Below are 25,648 nucleotides of genomic sequence, written 5' to 3' on the forward strand. Positions count from 1 at the left end.
TTCTTATCTCCCATTGTATATGTGCATTGCAGAGGCTGGTCTGTGCCCTAGGAATGGTGTTGGCTAAGAGGATGCTTATGACTCTCATTCGCCATGCCCGACTTGCACAGTACCCAGGAATGGACCTCCCTTCCTTCCATCCAGGGCAGGCTCAGTATTGCTTTCTCTTTTTTTGCTGGTGGGTACCTCAGAGCCATTTACAATTTATATATTTTTTTCATTACCCCCCAAAACCCCTGCAAATTTGAAATATTACTTGTTCATTAACACCTTCAAGATACTCTCTTTTTCATAAGAAAAATCATTAAATAATCCATATACTTGATCAGATATCACTAGAAGAAGAATTGAAGATAAGTGTGATAATTTACAGCCTAATACAGCATGCTCCTCAGTTTTTTACCACATTTAAAAAGAACGGTTTTGATTAAGATGAACCACTAATCGTAAGAGTTTACGATTTGGATACTTCGGGGTTTTGTCTGTTTTTAATCCCCCACAGACAAAGGCTTCCCTGCTTTCTCTTTGTCACTCTCAGCATGATGGTATGGAGTGCATCTTCTTTTGGCAGATGGACAAAAAGGAGGGAGTGAGGGTCCAGCCTCACCTGCTCCTTCACATTCCTGGGGAACAGACTGGGTAAAAGTTACATGAGACTTCATGTACAAATGAAAATGAGGGTCAGGAAGTAGAAGGTGGCTGCTGTAGGAGGCTGCAGGCTTAGAAAGAATTACCCTGCAAGTGGTAATGCACTATTAAAATGTAGGTTTCTGATGTGGCGTTGCTGAGGGCAGACTCCTACCAATTGCAACCTCAACTTCTCTCTCTTGTTTTTGAGGAGAGGGAGGATTTAACCAGTCAGGAATACTTAAAAGTGCTTGGGTAACGAGTTATTTACAGGCAGAACTTGGGCCTCTTCCCAGTGGCTGCACCACTGAGGAACACAAATGTCTCTTCCCCTGCATTTTAACCATCTTTGCATGTAGTGTATTTTGGCTTGCTATTTTTGTTGTCTCTTTCCCCTGTGTTCCTTATACTTAACAGAGCACCTGACTCTTACTAGGTCTTCTGTATTCCTTGACTAGTTTTGTGACTTACAGTTAGCTGAGATAAGGGCTTGGGGTGTGGGACACTCAATACTGCACAAGCGTTGAGGTAACTAGACAGGGCAGTCTTCTCAGAAACACTGCTGAAAGAGGAGTGGGTTTTACATGGGCATAAGATTCATTTAGTTCCATGCTTAGTCTAAAATGAGGTTACCAAAGGTGTGCTGTGCTGTGGTTTGTGAACATGAACACATGTGCAGAATGAGACCTCAGGCTTCAAACAGCTCTGCAAGTCTGGTGCATTGCGAGCACATGTGCATGGAGAGGAATCTTCCTGCTGCACACACTGCTCTCCTGCCTGTTTCATCCTGGGTGCCAGTGTGGTGTTAATAGGCAGGCCAGGTATTGAACTGATGAGGTAGGGGCTACAGCTCACCTGCTGAATGGCAGGGCAGTTAATGCGGAGGTGAGGGCTGCAAGCTTGGCAGGCGCAGAGAGAATAGCATCAGTTTAGTCTGTCTGAATGCACAGTGAGGTGCTGAGATAGCTGTGGAGGAAGTCTCACTGGCTGAAGACCCCAAGTGCTAAGTTGGTTGTTGGAGCAATGCTAGCTTTTAGGACTTTTTAACACTGTAACAGGTTAGTTGTTTATCTTAGTATTTACCTAGGGCAAGAAAAAGTGTTAAGCCAGGCACACAGCTCTCTTCCAAGCACTTGGAAGGCCTAGGAAGAAGGATTATGAATGTGACACGAGCCTTAGCTGTGTAAGAAGACTCTCTTAAGGAAGGAACGAGGGCAGGCAGGCAGACAAACCAAGAAATCTTGAAGAAAGACGAGCAACTGAAATGAGGCCTCTGCCGGGAGAAAGCAGGTGAGCACAGGCCCCTGTGGCTTCAGTGGGAATAATGTGAATGTAGAGCACAGGCCACAGGAACTGTTTTTGCTTCCAGAGCCAAACACTTGTGAGGGCTTCTAGGAAAAGTTCTAATGTGGGCTCTCTCTGTCTTGATGCTGTGTCAGCTCTCCACCCCTCTATGCCCGCTCTCCTATTTGAGGAACTCTGGCAGTGAGGTGGTTGTCCCCATGGTAACTGTCTCCATGCCCAGTATCATTCTTACTCATCTTTGCCCTAACTGAGAAGCCTTGAGGTGCACAGGACAGGAAGGTTGCTGAAAATTCTGCAGTCACCACTTTCACACAGCCATATATATGCCTTTGCACTCTCTGCTTAGAGTGGCGGAAACATTCTGGGTCTGCGCTGCCCTGTCCACTCAGTAGGCATTATTCATATGTGGGACTCTTGAGCTCTGGAAACGGAGCTGCTAAAACCAGGGACAGAACTTGTAGTTTGCTAATGTACATGTAGCCATGTGCTGCAGTGTTGAGCAGCCTCACTCTATCTAACCTGATATTTTTGGCCTGTCGTCTCTGTGTGTCCTCCAGTTACATTGAAGTAAAGGAGGAGCCGAATGGCCTACGTAGTGCCTGGCCTAGGGGATTGGAATTCAGCCAGTGTCCTCAAACTGTCCTTTGAGTTAGGTTTTTTGTTTATTTTGTTACTGTGGTTTTGCTTTTCAATCCGGTGGGTTTAAATGCCTTCAGTATACACATTTTAGTAGCTACTAAGATAGTTGAGTTACAGTAAAAGCTAATGGTTGTGTTTATGTTGTGTATGTTTGTTTACATGTGGGACAATTGTATGGGGTTTGGGCATAAGCATGAAGTGAAGCTGATGCAGAGCAGGGCCAAACACAGCTCAGAGAGAGCTGGCTGCCTAGTGAGGGTGGATGGTATACACAACACTGCCAGGTTTTATGACAGGACGTTGATGTAGATAGCTGTGATAGTCTCTCTCTGCCTTTGGTGCTTCTCGGACCGGGGAGCTGCAGACCACAGGCTAGCTTGGCAACTAAAGTATGCCAGAAGAAGTGCTGTTGAGGTTTTTTCCCCTGCTAGTTTTTAGGCTTGTTTTTATTTTTATTTTATTTGTTTGTTCATTTATTTATTTATTGGGGCAGAATTTCTCCGTGTAACCCTGGATGTCCTGAACTCGCTCTGTAGACCAGGCTGGCATCAGGCTCTCAGAGATCTACCTGCCTCTGCTTCCCCAGTGCCAGGATTAAAGGTGTTCACTACCACCGCCCAACTCATTTTTTTATTTTATTGCCAAATATTTAACTGAGTTCTAACATACAAATAAGTATTACAAATTCAAAACTAGTTGGACAAAAAAAAAAAAAAAAAAAAAAAAAGCATTGTGGGTATGCTTCAAAATTTACAGAGGGTGGTGGTGTGGGGAAGGCGCCTTGCCACCAAGCACCTGGTGGGAGGAGAGAACTGCAGGTTCATCTTGCACACGCTCGAGAACACACTCACATGCACACACACACACAGACATATGTGTACACAGTGATATTTAAGCAAATAGTGGAGTTGTCTTTACCTTGGGAATAAAAAGCAACTTATTAACTGATTATTTTTACACAAAAAGTACTCTCAAGTTTTTCTTGAGGCATACATCCCTGCTTACTCCTCTTTAATTTTGATGAGTTCTTACCTCCCTGTCTCTGAGGAACATCGATATGTAACTCACTGGAGACCGTTTTTCTCACCCCTCTAGCTGGGGGTAGCCAGTTGCCTCGCTCGGAGGGCGGGACCCACCATCTGCCCTGCCTGCATCAGCATACTCTCCCATGCACTTCTCACCTATCCAGATAATTCACTGTGCCAGAGTCTCTTGGATCATAGCACTTCTCAGCAAGTCTAGCCTGCTCTGGAGCCAGTCACCCCTTCACCAACAGGTACACTAGGGCCCAAAGCTCTCCTGACCAGAAGGCCTTCCAGAATATGCCTTTCAGAGCCTTAATGGACGCATTCACATAACTACCTTACAGCAGGGTGCCCGGCAGCAGTGAGATCAGACCCAGAGCTCCTCGTGATGCGCAGGGCTTATGGGTAGGAATGCCTTCAAGGTCACACCACATTTGTTTTTATCCGCAACACGTATTTCCTCCTTTACAAGTATCAGAGGTCCTGGAGTGTGCCAGTGGTCGTGGGGTTGAGCTTTAGTGTCTGAGGTCTTCATATGAGAAGAGCCTCTGCTTTTTAAGGGGCAAACAAGTGAGGGGAGGCTTGGGTAGATGGTTTTCCTTTCAGGGCCACTAATCAGATTAGACACCGTGCTGGAAGGTGAAAGAAGACCCCACGTGGCCAGAGAGAAGCCATGCGTCAGGGTAGAGCAAACCAGGAGATCAGAGCAGGGAGTGACTTCTCAGTGTAGTAAATGGGCTAGCGAGGAGTCCATCGATTGAATGGAGGGTCATCCTACAATCTAACATGGTTCCTGCAGTGTTGATTATAAAGTGATTGTGAAACAACTCATTTTTGTTTATACTTCATCATTCAGTTATTACACACACACCACACCCCGTGACTCTGAAAAAGATACCTGTATATTACCTGAGGTGCATTTTCCTCCTTGATTCCTTTCTGATTCTCTAGTCTTTCCTGACCCCTTGTCTTCAAATGTACAGTTTATCTTCCTGGAACACAGTGCCATCTAGTGGACAAACTGGTAGTTCAGTACCCAGAGCAGATGGTAAATTTCAAAAGCAAGTCCAACTGTTCCTTCCAGTCCGTTTCTTGACCAAGTGTTCTTAGGTTTTTAATAATAATGGAAGGCCTGAGTTTATACCCCGCTTAGCAAATTGCTGGAATTTATAGCATTTCTACACACTTAGCTTTTGAACCAGGACAAATCACTTGATCCCCCCATCCCCTTCCACTCGTTTTGTGAAATAGAGAAGATGAAATGCGGTTAGCAGATGGCTTCCTAAATTTATTTAATACAGTCAAGGAGAAGAAGGAATCATCGTTTTGGGTAAAATTGAAGGGTCTGTTGTTCATTGCTCTAGGTGCAGTGTGAGTCTACAATGAGGTGGACTAAAGTCTCATGCAATAGCCAACTTAATTTAGAGCATCAGACAATTTATACTCTGAGGGTTAAGAGTCTCGTGAGTAAGGTGATCAATCACAAGGATAAGATATATGTGGCAGACAGTTCACATGGCGGACAAGGTGCAAATGGAATGGCATGTTTTTCCATAAAGACACATAAACAAATAAAATTAGTGTTCCTAAACTTAACACCTGTCATATCTGCTACACTTGGGAAGGACACAAAAGCACTTTCCAAGAGCAGTTGCCTACTTTTGAGGAAACCAAGGTCACAAGACTCGTTTGCTTGGAGTTTTTTCACAGGCACTCAGAATTCTCTTTGTACAACTCCATTCTTGAATCATGTTTCGGTAGTTTCTGTCTTAATTAGTCCAGGTGGTTTCTCTAAAATATAGTTACATGGAGGAACTGATGTGTCTAAGAATTACTTCTATGCAGCACCCAAGAGAGAACAGTTTTATTACATGCTGCCATTTGCAAAGTGTCAGTATTTCAGAAGGGACTTCAATAATAATAGGAGTAACCAACAAAGATTTCCATCGAAATAGAGTGTTATCATGTTTTTTGTTGTTTTGTTTTGTGCATAGCTACAAATAGTTTATCCTCGCCCATGAGTATGCAGGTCAGTTAGAGCTTGATTATAGTTGGTTCTTTCCTGAACAAATAGAAGAATAAACTACTTTTGTGTTCTTTCAAGTATGTTATTATTTGTTAACATTTGTTAATATGCCTCTTTTTATATTTCAGAAAAGATGTTGGTTTAAAGAGATTTTTTCCTAAGAGTTTACTGGATTCTGTCAAGGTAATTAGAGTCTCCTTTATCATAATCAAATATGAAGCTCTGCCTGTATCCCTTTCCTACTGAAAACTTGCCTTTGAAAAAGAGTAATGGTGCATTTCCCCCTTACCTGGTAAAACTGTAATGGCAAAAGCTGATTGTATGAGTCATGTTAACTTTAGGCAAGTAAATTTTCACAGGTTTAACCTTTCTGCATAGAACCACGGCCTTACTTGATGATTGTGAGTAGTAACCACCTAAGTACAAAACTAGAAATGGTTTGTGCTGCAGTCCAGTAGCCAAGGTTCTTAAAGTCTGGAATGTTTTGATACATGGAAGAAAAGGAATACTGTCTTAAAGGATCATGGTGAATCACGAGCACTGTGTTTGCATGCATTTACATTGTTGGGTCCCTGTGTATCACTGCATCCTGTGTCTGTGTGCATGCACACATTACTGGGTCCTCTGTGAGTGACAGTGTGTGTGCACATGCTTGCCCGCACATCACTGAGTCCTATAGGGGGGGTGTTATAAAGAGGGAGGGAGGGGGAGAATGCATATATCACTGATTTCTATGGGATGGATACCCGTGAGTACACATTGGGTTTTATGTGTGTATGTATCACTGGGCGTGACGTATGTTTATACTTCTACGTTGTCTGTCACTGTCTGTGTCACTGTCTTCTGTGTGCACAATTTACATCATTGTACTCTACACGTGCACATTCTAATGGTCCATCTCTGTTTCCTACCATGTGATTTTCCTGATGGTAACTTTGAAATAGCTTCCATGTAGTCCTACTCCAGCAAGACTATTATTGAAGGCAGAGAGAGGAGCTGTGAGTCCTGTTTCTTATACAATCCAGAGCCTATCCCCAAACATCCAGTTATAGTAGGAAAACACAGTTTGGTCCAAGAAGGGTTCCATTCACCAGCCTTACAGTATGGGGCATGACCTCTTATTTCCACAGGAAATAGTGTTATATAGGGATGGTGTTAATGTGTAACACATATATCAAACAATACCTGTCAGGTAGCAATTCATAAACAATAGCTCTTATTGCTGTTACTTTTTATTGTTTAAAAAAAATTTTTTTACATCCTCTTATCTGAGGCACACACAGGCAAAAGCATGCATATGAAATAATGTCAAATTATGACTTAGAAAATTGGCCCCACAGCTAAACTGCCACATAAGAGCCCTGGCTTCAGTGTAAACCACCCATGACTTTTGGATAAATGACTGAATCTTTCTCAGTTTTCATATCTGTAACATAAAACCAGCTTCTGACACATCATGTCTGTAGGAAGAGTCAGTCAGTCAGTCTGTGCACTCTGAGATGAGCTCTGCAGGTGTGTCTAGCATCCAAGGAGTGGTAGCACCCTGCTACCAAGCATGGTGAAGTGTCTTGGTGTGTGACTGCACTCCCTGGCACAAGCTTTTTGCCAGAAGAACTGGACTCTGTTCTCTGAATGTGGTCAGTGCTGGTCGTTGGGCTGGCAGGTCACAGTGTTGGTGCTGTTTTGTCCAGTGTAGTCTGTGACAAAGGCTTGTGTCTGTCTATACCTGGGTGCTGCCCACTTTCAGGCCCATCACGGGTACCTTAAGGTCTGTCCTCCTCCCCCTTTCTGGGGATTGATAGCATGCTTCCTTCTACACATATCTTCTGTGTGATACCACACAGAAAATAAATACAGAGGGTTCTGCAAAGTGTAGCAAGTCTTAATGGGAGCGATAAGAAAGTGTGCCCTTGTAGTATTTGGAACTTTGTGTGAGGATGCTGTTGTACTTTTAATTTTTTCATTGAGTTTCTGCTCTATTAGCAAAGCACCGGAACAGGTTGTTGAGAATCCAGCTCTTTCCAGTTCCTCTCTGTCTGTTACAGAGCCCACTCATATAAGTGTGGCAGAGGCTGGGACACTGTCCTCTCTAAAAGTTGTTGTGTATTTGGCAGATGGAGGATAGAACTTTAAATCAAGATTGGCAACTTTATGTAAAGGAGTTGGAAAATGGCATTTGTGTTTCTTGAGAGTGTTGGTAGTCTCCTGGATTAGGAAGAGCCTTCGTTTATCTGGATTGTTGAGTGTGAAGGCCACAGAGGCATGGGGCAGAGGTCCCCCTACCCATCCTGAGACAGCCCAGGAATAGGAAGACTGTGGAGACACTGAAACAGGGTAAGCCATAGCGCTTACAACTTGACATTGCTATTGAAGATGTTCTAGCAAGTATTCGCTTAAGGCTGTGTTTCACGTAACAGTGATTCTCAAATGACAGTGAGTGGTTAGGACCAGATATATAGCTAATTTGATAGCTCTTATTTAAATGAAAGAATGAAACATGAGCAGAAATTTGAAAAACATCCCCCCCCCCAAACAAAACAAAAGAGAATCCAGAGAGGGAGGGAGGGCAGGCACACAGGGTTAAGTATAACCCTGAGAAGATTGCATGCCACCCCAGGAGTACCAGCTCTCTGCTGCCACACTTTGCAGACCTTTTCCAGCTCCCCTTTCTTGGCCTCTTTTGTCCTGAGCTATCAGCATGCTTTTCTCTGGGATCTTGAGCTACATCTGGCAGTGTGTTGAGTATATATGGAAACCACAATAAAACTTGTGGGATTGGCTCTCCTTTTTTCCATATGAGACATAGGCATCAAATTCAAGTTGTTGTCAGGCTTGTTGATGTCTTAGAGTCGTTGTGATGAAACACCATGACCAAAAAGCAAGCAACTTGGGAAGGAAGAGGTTTACATGGCTTACGGAGTCTGATACAGTCCACTGAGGAAAGCCAAGGCAGCAACTCAAACTGGGAGGGATCCTGGAAGCAGGAGCTGATTGATGCAGAGGCCATGGAGGATGCTGCTTCCTTGCTTTGTTCCTCATGGCTTGCTCAGCCTGCTTTCTCACAGAATCTAGCCCAGGGTGGTGATATCCAAGTGGGCTGGGTCTTACTACATCAATCACTGATTAAAAAGAGGTTTGATAGGCTTGCCCAGAGCCTGACCAATTTTAGGCATGTTTTATAGTTGAGATTTCTTCTCTCAGATGACTTAGCTTGTGTCAAGTTGACATAAAACTGGCCAGCACAGTGTGTACCTTTACCGACTGAAACATCTTATACATCTTTTATTGGAAAGGGAATTACTTAATTTTTAAATTTAAATATTGTTTGATTTCTTAAATACCTTAATCAGGAGAGATTATAGCCTTAGGCCAAGCTCTCTCCCCATGCTACATAAATTCCCTTGACACCTCCAACAGACTTCTCTAGAGTGTTGTGCTTCTGTAAAGCCCTATTACACATAGTAGCTGTAGCCATTCCCACCTTCAGAAACACCCCCAAAAAGAAATACACACCTGAGCCTCTGTTTATTCTGGAGTTAGCCATATTGAGTGGCTAGATTTATTATGTTAGTTTTTCCATAAACAAGCTATTTCTGTATTTTTCACCCCTCAAAGTCATTTTGTTTTACATGCCTTAGATTTCAGTTTCTAGAAGATTGTTTGTAGTTATATTCCCAATGAATGGTTGAGAGATTATCATATCCTGGTAGAGCTTGACCTGTGATGGTCCCAAGAACAGAGAACAGACTACACATTCCTTGAGTGCTGAGAATAAATAACAGGCGAGGTGCCTTACATTTTAATGCTTGATTAAAATCACTACTCCGGTAACACTAATAAAGATCAGGGTTGCTCTGCAATTCTTACCCTTCCTCCTCAAAGGTGTCAAGGTCACGAGTCATGAATAGGCCAGCAGGCTCTCAGTTGAGAAAACTAACAACATGAATATGTATCTGGTCTGAATAGGAGGGGGACAGGTAATGGATACTGGTGAGTTCTATGTCAAGTCAGGTTCAGTGAATTGTCAAAGTGACATTTGCTTCTTGACTGTACAAGAGGCAGAACTGAGGAAATTCTGCCTACCATCTTAACAGCTCTACAGTAGACCTAAACCTAGATTGCCAGTCAAAACAATCAAACCTTAGTGTATTTCTGTATTATGACAGAAATCCAGTTTTAAACTACGAATGTTGAGAGATCGTGAACTAGTCAGTTCTCAATTGCTATAATAAGATGGCTTCCTAGAACACTGTCAGGAGACTTGGGTTAACATCAGCATAGTGGCTCACACCAATGACCTGGGTACTTGTGAGGCAGAGGTAGGAGGATCTCAAGTTCAAAGCCATCCCAGGCACATATTAAGACTGTCTCAAAACTATGCAAGGAAGCATATAGTAAGTGAAAACTGACCTCTGCCGGAGGCACTTGCCCTTGACTCCAGTCCCTAGAGATAGACGGTGTACCATGTGCACTGCTGATGTGTCTGTACCGAGCTTGGGCAGTAGTGTGTGATTGTGTAATAGGTCTTCAGCCTTTTATTGTTTTATAGCAGTTTTTCTTTAGCCTAACATACACATGAGAAACTAGTCATCCATGAGGCCAGTAGCATCTGATAATCATTAGACTGACCAATGAGAAATGACTTGTTAGATTAATATGACTGAGGAGCAACAGTTCTTGGTGGTGTGTCTTAATGATACTCTTGTATATTCATAATCATTTGTGAACATTTCATAAGGAATACTCTTAGGTAGATAACTTGATTTCTAAGTCTGACAGGAAGTGACCTTTGTCAGTGTCTTAGTAGAGGCCAGTATTTGGTAGGTGTTCCCCAAACGACTTTTCTCTTCCAAACACCTAGGTTCAGAGACCATTATCTGTGCAGTGTATGTTATAATTGGGCCCTACTGGCACTGCACATGTTTAATTCTCTTTAGTTCAAGCCTGATCCAAAGCCAGGACTAGTTCTGCTTGAATGAGCTAGAATTTTCTTGTTCCCTTTCTGCTTCACTTCCATCAGAACTCCAGTGTTGTTAAATTAGCTAGCTGTCAACTCCTGGCTGTCTCCTCTTTCCTTTCGTCCACTGGATTGACAGATGCTGTGCCTGTAACTACGCGTGTCCATGCACGTCATTATAAGCCTCTCTTTTACACCATTGCCATGCCGGTAGCATCCTCTCGCCACTCCGTTGATTGCCTGCTTGGCCTGCTCTAGTGTGACCAGATGTGGGTTTTCTGCTGCTTCTCACTCACCGTCCCTTATGCATGAAAGCACGTGTCCCCCGTGACCTTGTTCTCTCGGCTCATGATCCTCAGCCTTCCACACTGGCTTTCATGGCAATAACTGCACCCTTCATCAGGTAACTGCATTTCCAGTTGCCCTGGCCATTGTCTTCAAGACTCCCCTGACTCCAGAGTCTTCCCACTAGAGCAGGCTGTGCCCTCCTGGTTTCCTCGCAGCTGCAGCTTGGAAATCCCCACCTGAGTCTGTCTTCCACCCCCTGCTATTGACCCTCCTGCCACAAACCTCCTTCAGATAGCACCCCAACTCACTCGTGGTTATCAGGGTTAGCAGCACAGAAGCTAAGCTCATGCCTACATTTGCTCCTGAGACCTCATGTGGCGTCACTGTTTCCTTGCCTCCCTGCTCTCTCGTACATTGAAGATCAGGGGTTTGCTCCCTGGGAAGCCCTTGCTCCATCCCTAGGTATTCATGCGTGAGGACAGAACTCAGTGAGTAAAAGAAGCAGAAGCTAGTGGTTGTCCATGCAAGGTAAAGCACTCTAAATGGTGCTTTTTCTCCATTTCACACACATGCATATGAAGCCTAAAAATGAGCTCTCTTCTAAAAGTGTCTGTTTTGTGCATACGGATTGTTTTCTGTGTTGCATAACAAGATAGGATTTCAGCTTCCCTCAACTAGTTCTATGATATGGTTTATAGGCTTCGTAGAATATTGTTGTTAAAGTACACACCACGGTTTGTAATATTATTCCATATGTTGAATGAACAGTTTTGAAGATCCTCTTCATTGCTGAATCTTTACAAAAAAGTAGTGTCCTGGAATTTTACTTTTTAAATCCAAGAACAAGGGCCTTTTAAAGTTAATTATTTGTGCACATTCAGAAATAGTATTGGAACATGTGAGTCCCTATGTGTGTGTTTACCCTTTCTACTTCTGGACTATGTGTCCCAGTGGTGAATGGTTTAATGACTCTGTGCCATGTGGTTAATATCCACACTGTTGCCCTAAGCTTGTGTTGGAGGAATGAAGTTGTGTGTTGATCAACTATACCTTTCAAACTGGGGCAAAGTTTATTAATGTGGGTTTTTCAGCTGATAATGTTCTACTAGTTATTTGGCAAGTGAGTTTATGTAGTAATGTAAATGATATGAGTAGGATTGCAGTTTTTTCTCTTGGTTGACTTGAAAACATGTTTTTCTGTAACTTCATCATTCAGGCCAAAACACTAAGAAAACTGATCCAGCAAACATTTAGGCAGTTTGCCAACCTTAATAGAGAAGAAAGTATTCTGAAATTCTTTGAGATTCTCTCTCCAGTGTACAGATTTGACAAAGAATGCTTCAAGTGTGCACTTGGGGTAAGTGTGTGAGACCTTGGAAGATGGGGGATAGCTTGATTTCTTCTGCTTTTTCTTATCCATGTGTATCAGTGTTTCTGATTGAACGAAACTAATTTGTTGTAGTTCTTAACAAATAAAAATACTGTTTTGATACTAAATCATAGGGGAAAAGCAGTAAGAAAGTATACTAATTAGATAACAAAATCATATTTTAAATAGTATGCCTTTGTTCATAAGTAGATGTTTTTATTCTAGTCAACAATTTGATTAGCTGTTCTCCAAGGGCAAGTTTGCCTGTTGAGATAATCTTTCTAGAGAAAAAAAAAAGTGGCTTCCCAGATATAAGACTGATCACATTTAGTCTTGTCCACATCCACCAGATCTTGTGTCAATAAAGTTATAAATATTTTATCTTATTTGGTTAGATAGATTAACAATAATCCAGCTCCTCTCCCAACCTAAGTCCTTTGATATATTCATGGCTCCAGATCTAAAATAATTTTTTTCCTTCTGACACCTCTGTTCCTACCTGTTTGATCTTCCAAAGTCAAGTTGGATTATTTCAGTGGAACTGGCGATTGGCCCAGAAGAAGGGATCAGCTACCTGACAGACAAGGGCTGCAATGTAAGTCTGCTCCTGGGAGAACTCATGGAATTGGTTGTGGCCACAGAGGAATGATGTTAAGGACTGGATAGGGCATGCCAATGAAAGACTGTTCTGCACAGAAACTTACTCATTGCATGGTCTTCTTACTCAGGTGGGGTGTGAGAGGCAAACTTACGTTTATTGCCTTTGGAATTCCTTAGCCTGGAAGGGAAAGGAATGAGACAAATTAGGTGGTGAGTGACAATGGATGGGCCCTTCCACCTAGCCTTGTAAGGCCTTGTGACTAACTTCTGGATGTGATTTTAGTATATTTGTACTGACATCCTACTCTTTAAATGATGAGTTAATTCCAGGAAAACATACCTTAATTTTAAATTCTGACTTTCTTGTTGCCTTTACTACCTCATTGTGGAAAAATAGTGGAGAGAGATGCTCAGTTTATCTCACTCTTGTGTGACCCTGTTTGGCTGGTATTCAGCAAATGCTGCTAAGCACCTGCTTGTGCCAGGTGCTGGCCAGGAATTGCAAAGGTCAAACAGGCTGCAGCCCTTTGATGGAGTTCATAGTTAGGCATGCATGGAAAATATGTCTGGAATCTGTGTTATATGATGATGGCTACAAGTTGCAAGGCCTGCCAGGGTTGTGGTATTGAGGATGTGAACCTGTGTGGACAGACGGTCAGGCAGTCTGGCTCTGAGGCTTTCCTCTCGGGCTTATACTAGCAGGTGTGCCTTTTCACTGGGACGGGTCTCTGATCACAGGTTTGCGTCTGACTTTGCACATGTACTCCTTGCTGTCCATTTCCACTCTGCTGTGGATCTGCCCTTTCTCATTAGCATCTTCTGGTTCCTCTGTGCCCATATACATTTAAGTGACAGCAACTGTTCTTGTCTATTGGATGGAAATGGGTCATAGCAAGCACATCTTGGCTTTTGTGTGTCTTGCCTGTGAGCCTGCTTTCCGGTCCACCTGGCAATGATGGCCACCTGGGAATGTCTCAATCACTGAACTTCTGATTCTGCCCCAAGACTGTGTTGAAATAAGTATTCTTTTTTTGTTCGTTTATTCATTTTTGCATGTCAGTAGGTAGGTACATGGGCCCATGTGTTTGCATGCAGAGGGCAGAGAAAGCCATCTTCCTCTGTCACTTTCCTCCTTAATCCCTCTAGACAAGGTCTCTTTACTGAACCTGAATCTCGTTGGTTAGGCTGACTGGCCTATGCACTCTCCGCCTTATACACCCCTCCTCCTCAACTCTTGAGGTCACAGGCATGCCTGGCTATGCCTGGCCTTTTCTTTCCATGGGTGTTGGGGCTTTGAGGTCAGGTCGTCATGCTTACACAGCAAGCAGTCTTAGCCACTGAACCATCTCCTCAGAGCCCAGAAGAAATGTGCGTTTGCATGTATTTTAAGAGATTCCAATAGAATCTTTTTTTAACTTGAAAAGAACTTGCCAGGTTGCTTTTAAGAAAGGCTGGGAAACTTCTGTCATTGTGGGCATGTAGTTTTCCTACATCCCGATTCCACCGTTTTTATAGTTCTTGTCATTTTGCCCATTTCATTTGTTTTGTTTTTGTTTTGATTCATGGATTCATTCATAACTTTCCTATTGATTCTTTGTGGACTTCACATCATGGATCCCTATTCCACTCATCTTCCCATCCCCTCACGTCTACCCCCTGCCCTTGCAACCTTCCTCCAAAACAAAATTTAAAAGTAAAACCAAAACAAGCAAATTTTAAAGATCTCAGCATGGAAGTTGTAGTGTGGTGAACCCTCTAGTCCATGTGTCTTTCTTTGTAAGTAATCCTTGCTTCTGGCTTCTGCTGGTCACTCGATGCTGGGCCCTCACTGGGACTCTTCTTGGATATCCTGTTGTTGCCTTGTGTCATTGAGACCTTGTCGTTTTGGATCTGCAGGTCCGGCCCCTTAGCATACTCTAGGAGTTCATAGGTGGGTGTTGGGGAGGGCTACCTCAAAGTCCTGGTTCTGGGCCTGGGTAGTAGCTTGGTTGGTCAGCTTGCTAGCTGTCCGTCATCACTACCCCCTCCCCCCAGGAAAGCTCTCTAGCATTGCCCAGTGTAGCAGATAGCAAGGAGCAGGGCCAGTTCTGCTCTCACACCCTCCTGTCTCTTTCAATTGTTCAAAGTGTAACTTGGTGCTGTGACCTGAGAAACTTTTAAGGATGATGGCATATGTGGAATGCATAAGCCTAAGGCTTGTATGAGCTGGTAAATTTTTCTACTTAAGACCACTTTCCCTTTGGGCATTAGCCAGAACCAGATGTGTATTATTATTCAAGAACATTTCCTTATTTTTCCTGAGTATGTGGACTGAATTCTTACTGGGAAGGCATATTATTTCTAAAATACTAGCACTTGGAAAATGAAATCAGGTATAAAGACTGTTAGTTCTAGGCCAAGTTGGGCTCTTAGAGGGAGTTCTAGGCCAGCTTGGGCTCCATGATGATACCTTGTCTACAAACACACCAACCAAACAAACAAACAAAAAGCCCTAGATTTCATTGTGAGTAGCTCCTGTTGTCATGTTAAGGACCTTGTAGCCCCTTCTTCATCCTCTGCTCATAGCTCCTGTTGTAGATTATGTAAATGCATGTGTTGTTAACAAGCCACCAATTCCATAAAAGTGCTGCATGGTTTTGTAAATGCTTACTATATTTTTAACTGGTATAAATGTTTTCAATTATTTAAATATCTGCTCCCATTGAGAATTCCATCAAGTTTATAGCAATAGTTCACTCAGCTCTCTTCATTTCTGTGGAAGCTGAGTTTTCTCTTACCCCTCATTTGTCTGGGTCTCCTTGAGATGTTACCATAGTCAGGCATGACTAAATCTGGAAGGAAGCCCACAGGGCCACTGCATGATTGTTCATCAGAAGAGAGTGTCCCTGGCTTGGGAAGTCTGGCTTGAGAAGAGGCTGGTGATGGGGTCCAGAAGGGAGGAAAAAAAAAAAAAAATCACATAATAGCGGACACCAAGCATTGAGGCTTCTTCTATGACCTAAGAGTTTTACTTTTCCTTCCCAAAGCCTACACACCTAGCAGACTTCAACCAAGTACAGACCATTCAGTATTCAAATAGTGAAGACAAGGACAGGAAAGGAATGCTACAACTCAAAATTGCTGGTGCCCCTGAGGTAAGGGGATGGGTAGAGAGGTGGAGAGGATGTGGGAGGGCTTGGAGGAGGGGAAAATCATGATCAGTACATATTGTCTGAAGAAACTTATTATTTTTAATTTAAAAAAACAGCTGATCTATGGAGAAGTGTAGAAATGACTTCTGGGGTAAGGATGAAGTGTTTATGAGTAACCAGACTCACAATTTCCTCATGTATAAGGATTTTAATAAGATAGTAGAGTTGTAGATTTTAAAAATCAGGAATATTGCTATGAATGTAATCAGAGACCGCTGTGAAGTGAGTTAGAATTGGGTGATTGAGTGTGCTGCTGGTCCTGGACAGTGCTGGAAGATTCTCTAGGCAGTCCTTGTGACAATAGCACCTGCCTGCAGCAGTGTGATTAAAAGACAGGCAGGCAGGGCATAGTGGCTCACTGCTGTAACCCTAAGCCTCTGGAATCCAGGACAGCCCTCAGCATGGAGCACATAGCAACACCCTATCTCAAGACATTAATAAAGAAGAAAGGGAAAAAAGCAGAAACAAAGTAGTAAGTGGTATAAGAAAGAACTGTTTAGCTACACAAGACTCTGGGCTCCAGACTGAGCAGACTGAGAAGCAGTTGGAACTGTTGCGTTCTCAACTCTGCCTGTGTCTCAATTCTCCTCACTAGGCCATTTCACCAGTGTTCTGCCGTGCGATCCCAAGTCACTAGTGTCTGAAGTTCACATCTAGACATTGTTTATCAGATTAGCAAATCCTAGCATGGAGTGTAGACAGCGTGTGTCACGTTTCCTGCAGAGATCCCAGTGCACCACTTAGGCTGCTTTCCCAATAAGTCATTTATGTGGAATGAGTGTGAACAGCCATGTGAACCAGGACACACTTGGATATGAAAATAAAATACAGCTTTTGTTGTCTTCAGATAACACTTAGAAATAGGTCTTTAGACAGTTTATCCAGTACAGCCTGCCTTGTGTGAAAATGGTTTTTAAGCCTCTGGGCAAACATGCTGTGAATGTAGAAAGATGAAACTTCACCAATTTCCTCTGACAGAAAGTGAAAATATGGTTGATAAAGGTTTATTATATAGTAGTCTCTGGAATAAATTGTGCTTCAGCTTGTTATCTGAATTCTTAGAGGACACCCAAGGGGCCAGCCATTCTGAAAAAAAAAAAAAAGAAAGAAAAAAATTTTTTCTTGCTTCCTTTTGTAAAAGTGAGCCTCCATTTCAGTACGTTTTATGTTATGCGATGAGTGTGTCTTCTGTCACAAATCCCAGGAATGATGTCCTTAAATCTCAAACTTCTTTTTTCACTTAATTCTAGCAAATGTTTTCATTCCTACTCCTTTGTATTCAAGTGTATGCAGAGTTGTGCTGTCATAGTGCAGCTGTCCCTTTGATTACTGCAAAGAACAATAATGTCTCTTTCTTGTATTTTCCCGTTAGCCTCTGACAGTGACGGCACCATCCCTAACCATTGCAGAGAACATGGCTGACCTGATCGACGGATACTGCCGGCTGGTAAATGGAGCCACACAATCCTTCATCATCAGACCACAGAAAGGTGAGGTTCACCCCTGCTTCACTGGTAGACACACTCACCCCAGCAGCCAGGTTCTCACGGCAAATGTGAAAGCCAGAGGAGTGTGTGGCCTGGATGCTTGTTTTTCTAGGGACAATTCGTAGCCGGCAGACTTGAAGCTCAGCTGGAGTGCACGGAGACAGTATAGGGCTTTGAGTAACCCTTAGGAGTAGCTCCTGGGTTACCATTGGTTCTTTCAGCTCTGGAGATTGTCTTCCCAGTTCTTTTTCAAGTGTCCCTTATAATTTGTGTTGAAGTTTTGATTGTGGGTTTGTTTTTTGTTTGTTTGTTTGTTTTCTTGCACATTTGAAAAGCTTAGAATAGGTGAAAAAGAAAATAAATTCCATGTCAAGGTATGAAATCAAAAGTTTGAGTGAATAAAAATGTCCTAGAAGTGAGGCCCTATCACCTCAGAATGAAGGAGAGCTTTCTAAGTATAGTTGCAAAGGAATACGGTGTCCTGAGCTTATGGGTTTCTGAAGCAGTCTCTGAAAATGATCCAAGTGTATCAGTGGAATGCAGGGAGAGCCTGAGCTTTGGAGGCATGCTAGCTCTTCCAGTATGCCCTGTGGCTTGCCATGGACTAAGTTTAATCTATAGACCTCAGGCTAGTTACCATACAGTCCTGTGAGAGCTGCCTCAGGGCCAGATACCCTAGTGGTGGTCAGGGAAGGGTGAGTAGTGTGGCAGTGTGCTCTGAGGAGCTCAGAGACTAAGATGGCCAAGCAAAGTGCAGGGTTCCCAGGAAGGATCCTGTAAGGGATCATAAGGAAAAGTTTCCACTGGAGGCAGAGCATCTTTTAAGAGGACCGTGACACTCATGGGAGCTAGATATTTAGTGTGGATAGATGGGAGGGTCTCAACTGGCCATGTGGACATGATATTTTCTGGTGTCCTATAGAATAGTGGTTCTCAACCTGTGGGTACTGACCATTGGAAGACAAAATTCTAATGGTCTTAGTAGCTAAGACTGCTCAGTAGCAAAATTATACTTGTGAAGTAGCAGTGAAAATAAATGTATGGTTGTGAGTTTCTAAGACCACTGGAAATGTGTTTTCCACTGCTGTAGGGTCTTCCCTTCTCATCTCTGATTTCCTCTGCAGCTATACACATTGTACTTGCTGCTTAGATTCCAAGTGTTACTAGTAAACCATTTTATCAAAGCAGAATGTTGGGGCTTTTGGCAGGGCACCTAGAGTTTAAAAGTTCCTTAGTCTATCAGCTTGTCAGAACTCTTCATCCGGACTTGGCATATCCTTAAACAATGTGAACCCAATAGTCAGTTACATTTGTTGTGAGTTTTGGTGGAAATCCATAAAAAGCTAAAATGTAATCAATGTGATGGCTTGGCGGAACAGCCAGAATAAGGCTCCTCCTTCCTGGACTTAGCTGCATACTCTCTTCTAAGACAACACTCATGTCTTTCCTTTTTCTTTCCAGAAGGTGAACGGGCACTGCCATCAATACCAAAGTAAGTTCTCATTTGTTTGTTTCCTTACTTGGTTTTGTTCGAAATTTTTTAAAAAAGTCATTAAGCTTTATTGTGTTTTCCTGAAAAATTAAATTTCTATATATATGTAAGGACCTAGAAAGCATAATTTCCAAACATAAATTAAGTAAGTTAGTTGTAAGTTATGTATGGAATGTATATTTAATCAAGAAGTTTTAAAATTATTTTCCCCTTATTTCAAGTTTAATAAGGAACCTAAAGATGGTTATAATAATTAGGCTTAGCCATTCACTTCATGGTGTCATCACCTTTTTAGAAACATGGAAATAGGTATTACCCTCTTTCATAATTAGGAAAATGAAAAAAGTAGTCGGTGGCTTGCTGTTCGTTACAAATTTCATAAGAGGTATGTTGATCAAATAAATCAAATATCAATGCAAAAAAATTACGTTGTTACTTTTGAATTCTTAACATGCTAGGAACTGGGGCCAAGGCATGAAGGTTTAAAAAAAAAATTCTCATCATTTATACAAATAGGCAACTGCTAGGTAGAAGCTGTTAATTCTCAGATGCTTAAGCGGTGGAGACGTGGAAGCCTAGGACAAGGAGGGTTAAATCTGGGCTTGTCTTTGTTCTGTCTTGTGCCCTCTTCTCTGTAGCCACGCCCTCTGCCTCCCCTTCTTCCTAGCACTCCTCTCCTGTCCCTCACAATTAGCACTACCTAGCATGCTCATCCCAGTCAGTGCTGTGCTAGGACCCCAAGCCCTCTCAGACCCAGAGTTGTGTTGGAGTCAGAAAAGTATGACTTGCGATGGAAAAAAGAAAATGGTCTAGGCAGAGTCCTGTCAGCTCTGGCCCATACATGTACTGAGCCCTCCTGCCTGCTTCAGCCCCTCGTCAGAGTACCCCAAATAAAGCTCTTTTCTGACACGTGGCCTTCCAGAGCCTACCTGAATTGCTGATGCCTAGCCTTAGTTTTACTATTCCTCACATTCCCTTCTGCTAAGTTGTACTTACTCAGTTTCTCTACCAGATGACCCCCAGTTCCCTTTCTGGCCTTTCTCAGTGTCCCCCTGCATGACACCCTCATTCCTTGCCTCAGCCCTATTCACCTTCCAGCTCTCTTCTACATCACTTTTGGAAACATAGGCCTCTGCGCCAGGAGGACATGCCATTGCATTTCCCTCTAACATCTGATCAGCATGTAACCTCACTTTGGAAAATAGTCTCGTGGCTTGTCCTCATTCTCCTGGCAGTCAGCTCTCTGATGGCTGCATCCTATAAAGTCATAATTGTGGGGGTGAGCAGGAACTAGATAAGCAGTTTTTGCTCAGCTTGGGACAGTGAGCTTCAGAGTCTACATAGTGTGTCTCTTTGGGGCAATATCTTGTGCTTTCTTAGAGTGTCTGTCATAATTTTTTATATGCTGTAAATTTCAAGAGGTCAAAATGCTACTATGTTTTAAATTAATTTTTATTTTTTACATTCATTATTGTGTGTGTGCGTGTGTGCGCGCACACACACGCACACACATCTGAGCATACATAGCCCTGGTGCACTTGTGTCAATCAGAGGACAACTTGTAAGAATCCATTCTGTCCTCCCACCATGTGGGTCCCAGGGAGAAAACTCAGATCATCAGGCTTGGTGGCAAGAACCTTTATCTTCTGAACTATCTTCCTGACCCTCAGTTTAGGTTTTAGAGAGTATAATTCAGATCTAGTTGCATGGTGGTTCTTTTTAACTTTGGGGTAGCTCTTTATAATCTAGCATTTTAAGCAGGAAAACTTACATAGCCTTTACATTACATATTACATAGAATTATATAGCTCTATGTCACCTTTGTGAACAGCTTTCTCCAGGCACTTCTGTGGCCTTTTCTCTTTTGTTTTGGTTTTTTAGATTGATTGATTAATTAATTTACTTTTTTGTGATGCTGGGGATGAATCCCGGAGCCTCAGGTGTGTTAAACAAATGCTATGTCATTGAGCTACATCCCTACCCCAGTTGTCTGTTTTAATTTCTGCTCTTAAAAGTATTGACTCAGACTGTCTATACTCAGTATCTTAAAAAGGAGACTCCAATTAAAAAAACAAACCACCCATCTAGTTCTTAATCTCTGGAGGATGGGGTGGCCTTCCTAGCCTGAGGGAGATGCAGTTGCCCGTGTGACAAGGACAGGTGTTTTGGTCCTGGGAAGGACAACACTTACACTTTGTCTGCTCCGTTGCAGGTTGGCCAACAGTGAAAAGCAAGGCATGCGGACACATGCTGTCTCTGTGTCAGGTAAGGATCCTCGGGCAGAGACCTGGAAGAGACAGCTGCAGGGAGGACGGGACAGATGACACTCGTGTTCAGTTCACCGCTTAGAACATAAAGCACCCGTGTGGCTTTCCTGTCCTGGAGTAGCCGTCCATGTAGACTTTATTGTCGATGTAGATGTCGCATGTGATGATACCATGTCACAGGTTATGTAGGGCTTCAGATTGTTTTGATGCCATGTTGTGTTTAGAGTGAAAAGCCTTAACTTTTGAAATTGTTACTATAATTAATCTTTACAGTTCAGCAGGACTTAACAGATATAATTTGTATTGTATGTTTGAAGTTCAAAATTTGTGATTTTTTTTTAAAAATGGTTTTCGACTTTCAGTTAATATAATGGTTATTTAATACAGTTAGAGCACTACATAAGCAGTATCTTCACTATTTGTTGGTGTGGTGACTTTTTTGTTATGTTTTCAGAGTATATGTGACCTTTCCTCCCTGATCTAAAAACATGGAGGAGAGAAAAGTTTTAGGGAGGGGCAGAAAAAGGCACTCCTAGGGCCTCTGCTGTGTATCTTGACATACATATACCCTACTGTCATACATGCACATAATGTCCACATATGTGTATGTTACCACATGCTGTCTGTTCTCCACTATGCCTGTGAACATAGAGAGTATGGTTCTAAAATAATACCTGTGGTGTGTTCAATATGTGACAGATGAGACTCAGTTCCTGTCTGTCTGTCTGTAGTCAGTTTCTCTTGAAGTTTAATTTTGTACTTTTGCCTAATGTACCTGTTTGTTCTTACCCTTGTCTGCAAACATCCCACAACCCCTTACTCCACAGGTGATTGCGTTTGTGATACACTCCAGGCAGAGCCACTCTGTTCATGTGCAACCCTGTAGTGCTCTGACGGCCTAGAGCCAGCAGGTGCTTCCTGGCTCAGTGCAGACAAGCTCTTGGTTCTGGATTTGGTCTTGCTGGACAGTGTCAGGGCTACTACATGTTATCCAGGACATGCCAATCATTTGGGAGCCTAAGCCATGACTTAGGAAAAAATCCACACTTCTGGAAGGGTTACTTGGTGTCATCAACTCCTTATGCAGTTTGTGGTGGGAATAATATTGACTCTGTGCACTCAACAGGTCCTCGTAGTTTTTAATGTTGTGCAAGGGGAAAGGCTGACATGCCTTAGTAGGAGTCCAGAGGAAAGAAGCAGCCCTAAGCCTCTGGGGCTGAGTCTTCGGTGTGGTCTGTAGGATAGGATAGATGGGTGAGGTGTGAGTACTACTTAATCATTCGGGCACTGAAATGTGTATGCCCTGTGGGAAGGCGGCTGCAGGTCAAGCTTGAGTACTGGTGACTGAGTTTGCCACAATCCCCATAGTTGCCCAGACACGGGACTGAGCTCAGACTTCCTCTGTTTTCATTTGGGTGTTATATAGGTCCTCGGCCCTAAGGTTCTTATATCCTCATTCTTCATGTTAGAGCCTCATTTTCCATCAAGTTTGTCAGTGTCAAAGCTCTGCATTTTACTTCCAGCCAGCATGAAAGAAAAAGTTGGCTGTTTGTTTGTTTGTGTTTGTTTGAAACCAAACCAAATCTAACTTTGTAGCTCAGGCTATACTGAAGTTCTTGATGTTCCTACTGAGTCCTCTAAATGCTAGGATTATTGGTGTGTGTTGCCATGCCTGAGGAGGTAGATTTTAGTGATTGCTATTGTGTTCTACTTTGTTTTATGATCTGTGTTCCTTTCTATGAATTAAGTCATGAAATCTTCCCTACAAGACTGCTGAAATCCTCTCTTTTAGTGTCCAGATGAGGGAAATAAAGCCCAAGAGGTTATAAAATGTGCTGTAAGCAAAAAGAGTCACTATGCAAACCTGAGCATCAGTTTCAAACTCCATTTTAATTTCTTAGGGTTCTGCCTTTGTTTTATTCTCCTCAGGTATCTAAGAAGGAATTGTGTTCCCTTCTCTGAGTTACTTCTTTCAAAAACCAATAAAAATTTGTGCCTACCGATGACGCTCAGACTCTATCCAACTGTCTAGCGCAGCCTACAGATGGCGCTCAGACTCTATCCAACTGTCTAGCGCAGCCTACAGATGGCGCTCAGACTCTGTCCAACTGTCTAGCGCAGCCGTCCCTGCCATCCCGTGATCTATCTCAGCCTGCCTTCCCACTCCCCACTTTTTCCTGAGCTTTGTTGCTTCTCATTCACAGTATGCTAGGGATTGTGGTCACTCTCTTCTGTCTAGCTCTGCTGGAGATGTCCCGTTATCTTGTTCTGTCCTTCCTTACACAACAGTCTGTCCATCCCTGAAAACTGACAGGCAGCACTTTGGTTCTTGACCATCCCTACAGTCCCCAGATCCAGGCAGACACTGGTGATCAGTGACAGAGCTGGTGTTTTTAGCCCTGTTGATCACACCATCTACTGCTTGCTCCTAAATTCAGGTTTGTACATCCTGTCTTCACAGACACAGTATCCACCTAGCCTGGAGCCTGTGCACAGACTACCTGGGAATGTTTTCGTTAATGTGATACCTAGCTGACAGTGCCAAGATTATTTCTGGACTTTACTGTTTGTTTTCCGTGTAGAGTGACATGCTGCCTCTCTACACTAAAATCCTTTTGTTGTTGGGCCTGTGACCTTCCATATTTACTGCCACAGTGACCCTGCTTTGTGTAGGCCAATGCAGTGGGTTGTGGTCTCTGTGTGCTCACTTTCCTGCTACATCCTGCCTCTTTTATCCACGGCACACCTCTCCAGGTGGATTCAATGCATTCAGCAAATGCTTGCTGTGTGAAGTTCCCTAGGTTGAATGTTCTCTAGCATCTTTTTCGTAGGGTTTCCTTTGAAATTTCAACTATTTCTCTATAAAAATGAAATTGACAGAGTTTCACAAAGATACCTAATGGAATAATATTTTTCCCTAGGCATATTATTCTTAGAGTTAAGCAGATTTTTGTTTTGTTTTGTTTTTGGGTTTTTTTGAGACAGGTTTGGAGGCTGTCCTGGAACTCGCTCTGTAGACTAGACTGGTCTGGAATTCACAGAGATCCCCTCTGCTTCTGCCTCTCTAGTGTTGGGATTAAAAGTATGTGCCACCAACGCCTAGCAGAGTTAAGCAGATTTTTAAAAAAGAATAACAGTTGGTTTTTGTGTCTTTTGTGAACTTAGGTAGAACATTGGCCCAGTCTGTAAGACTAGTGTCCTGCTATCCATAGGAATCTATGAATGTGGCTCTTGGGCTTGGATTGCTGCTGGAACAGTGTTGGTGTGAGGACATTTAGAGTAAAGCTGATTTCAAGTGTTTTGAAGACATAGCTGTGTTCGATGGGTTTTGTTGTTTTGGTTTTTTTTAATTTTCTAAGAATAAGTAGGCCCTTGATTGAACCCCCAAACCTGGAGTGTAAATAAAAGTTCATTATGGTTGCCATTCTGTTACTCTGTGGCCCTTGTGTGGTATTTGGGCCATGCAAAATCAAGACTATAGGTTACAATTTTTCTCATATATATATATATATACACACACACACACACACACACACACACACACACACACACACGAATGACTGCAATGGTCTTTTTACCTGGCATAAGTATTTTTTTAATTTCTGTTGAGCCTTCTATACTACTTTGAGATGACTTTTTTAAAAAGTACTTTTGCACCTGTAAAAAATTTAAAACAGATTATTTTATATGCATAATTCTATTTCTATAGGATACTTTTAGGTATATTGAGTTAGTGACTGAAACTTACTCTAACTACCAAGAAAGTATTTAGCAAAACAAATGTTTGTATCTGCCTGCTTCATTTCAAATCCTAGTACATCTCAAACATGCTTGAGTGGTTGTGACCTGTACAGATCTGAGAAGTGCCAGGGTGACAGTGTGTTTCATCCCTGTAGCTCTCCCTTGCATACTGCATCTATTGTTCATTGATTGCTTTGCTGCTACTTGTACGTACTTACATGCTTAGGGAATTTAAGTGGCTTCGCCAGGTTCATGTAGCAGTGAGTAATAGAGTCTGCTGGAAGCCCAGGCCTTGAATTCTCAGAACTCAATCTCTTTTCATCAGACACCATTGATCACTGCAAAATCTTGATGTGTGCAGGGGAGTAATACTTTAGCATGTGACTGCACTGTAGAAATTTCCCCCATTTAGCAGGACTAATAAAGTACTGGCCTTTCCATTCAAATTCAAAAGTCTGCCCCTTATTCAGTTTGAAAGGAGCTACTTGGCCTAATTTTACCATCTAGTTTCCTTTGTGACAGTGCCATGCTTTCTAAAATTATTTATCCTGCTGCTAACACTCCCTTATCCCCGCACTTTGAGATGGGGGTCTCATTCTAAATCTTAGGCTTGATCGATTTTACTATATAGCCC

The 25,648-nt window shown here is 42.6% G+C and overlaps 1 protein-coding gene across 1 annotated transcript in view; it reads left to right on the top strand.

The window, feature by feature from the left end:
• Positions 1–25,648, top strand: part of Ptk2 (protein tyrosine kinase 2) — a 140,955-nt gene that overhangs the window by 39,610 nt on the left and 75,697 nt on the right. The window contains 7 exon segments of the mRNA XM_051202695.1: positions 5,751–5,805; positions 12,084–12,224; positions 12,754–12,831; positions 15,863–15,970; positions 17,400–17,517; positions 18,976–19,006; positions 21,219–21,271. Of these exon segments, the coding sequence (XP_051058652.1) occupies positions 5,751–5,805; positions 12,084–12,224; positions 12,754–12,831; positions 15,863–15,970; positions 17,400–17,517; positions 18,976–19,006; positions 21,219–21,271 (584 nt within the window).

The sequence above is a fragment of the Phodopus roborovskii genome, unplaced genomic scaffold (assembly GCF_943737965.1).
Source record: "Phodopus roborovskii unplaced genomic scaffold, PHOROB, whole genome shotgun sequence".
NCBI classification, from domain to species: Eukaryota; Metazoa; Chordata; class Mammalia; order Rodentia; family Cricetidae; genus Phodopus; species Phodopus roborovskii.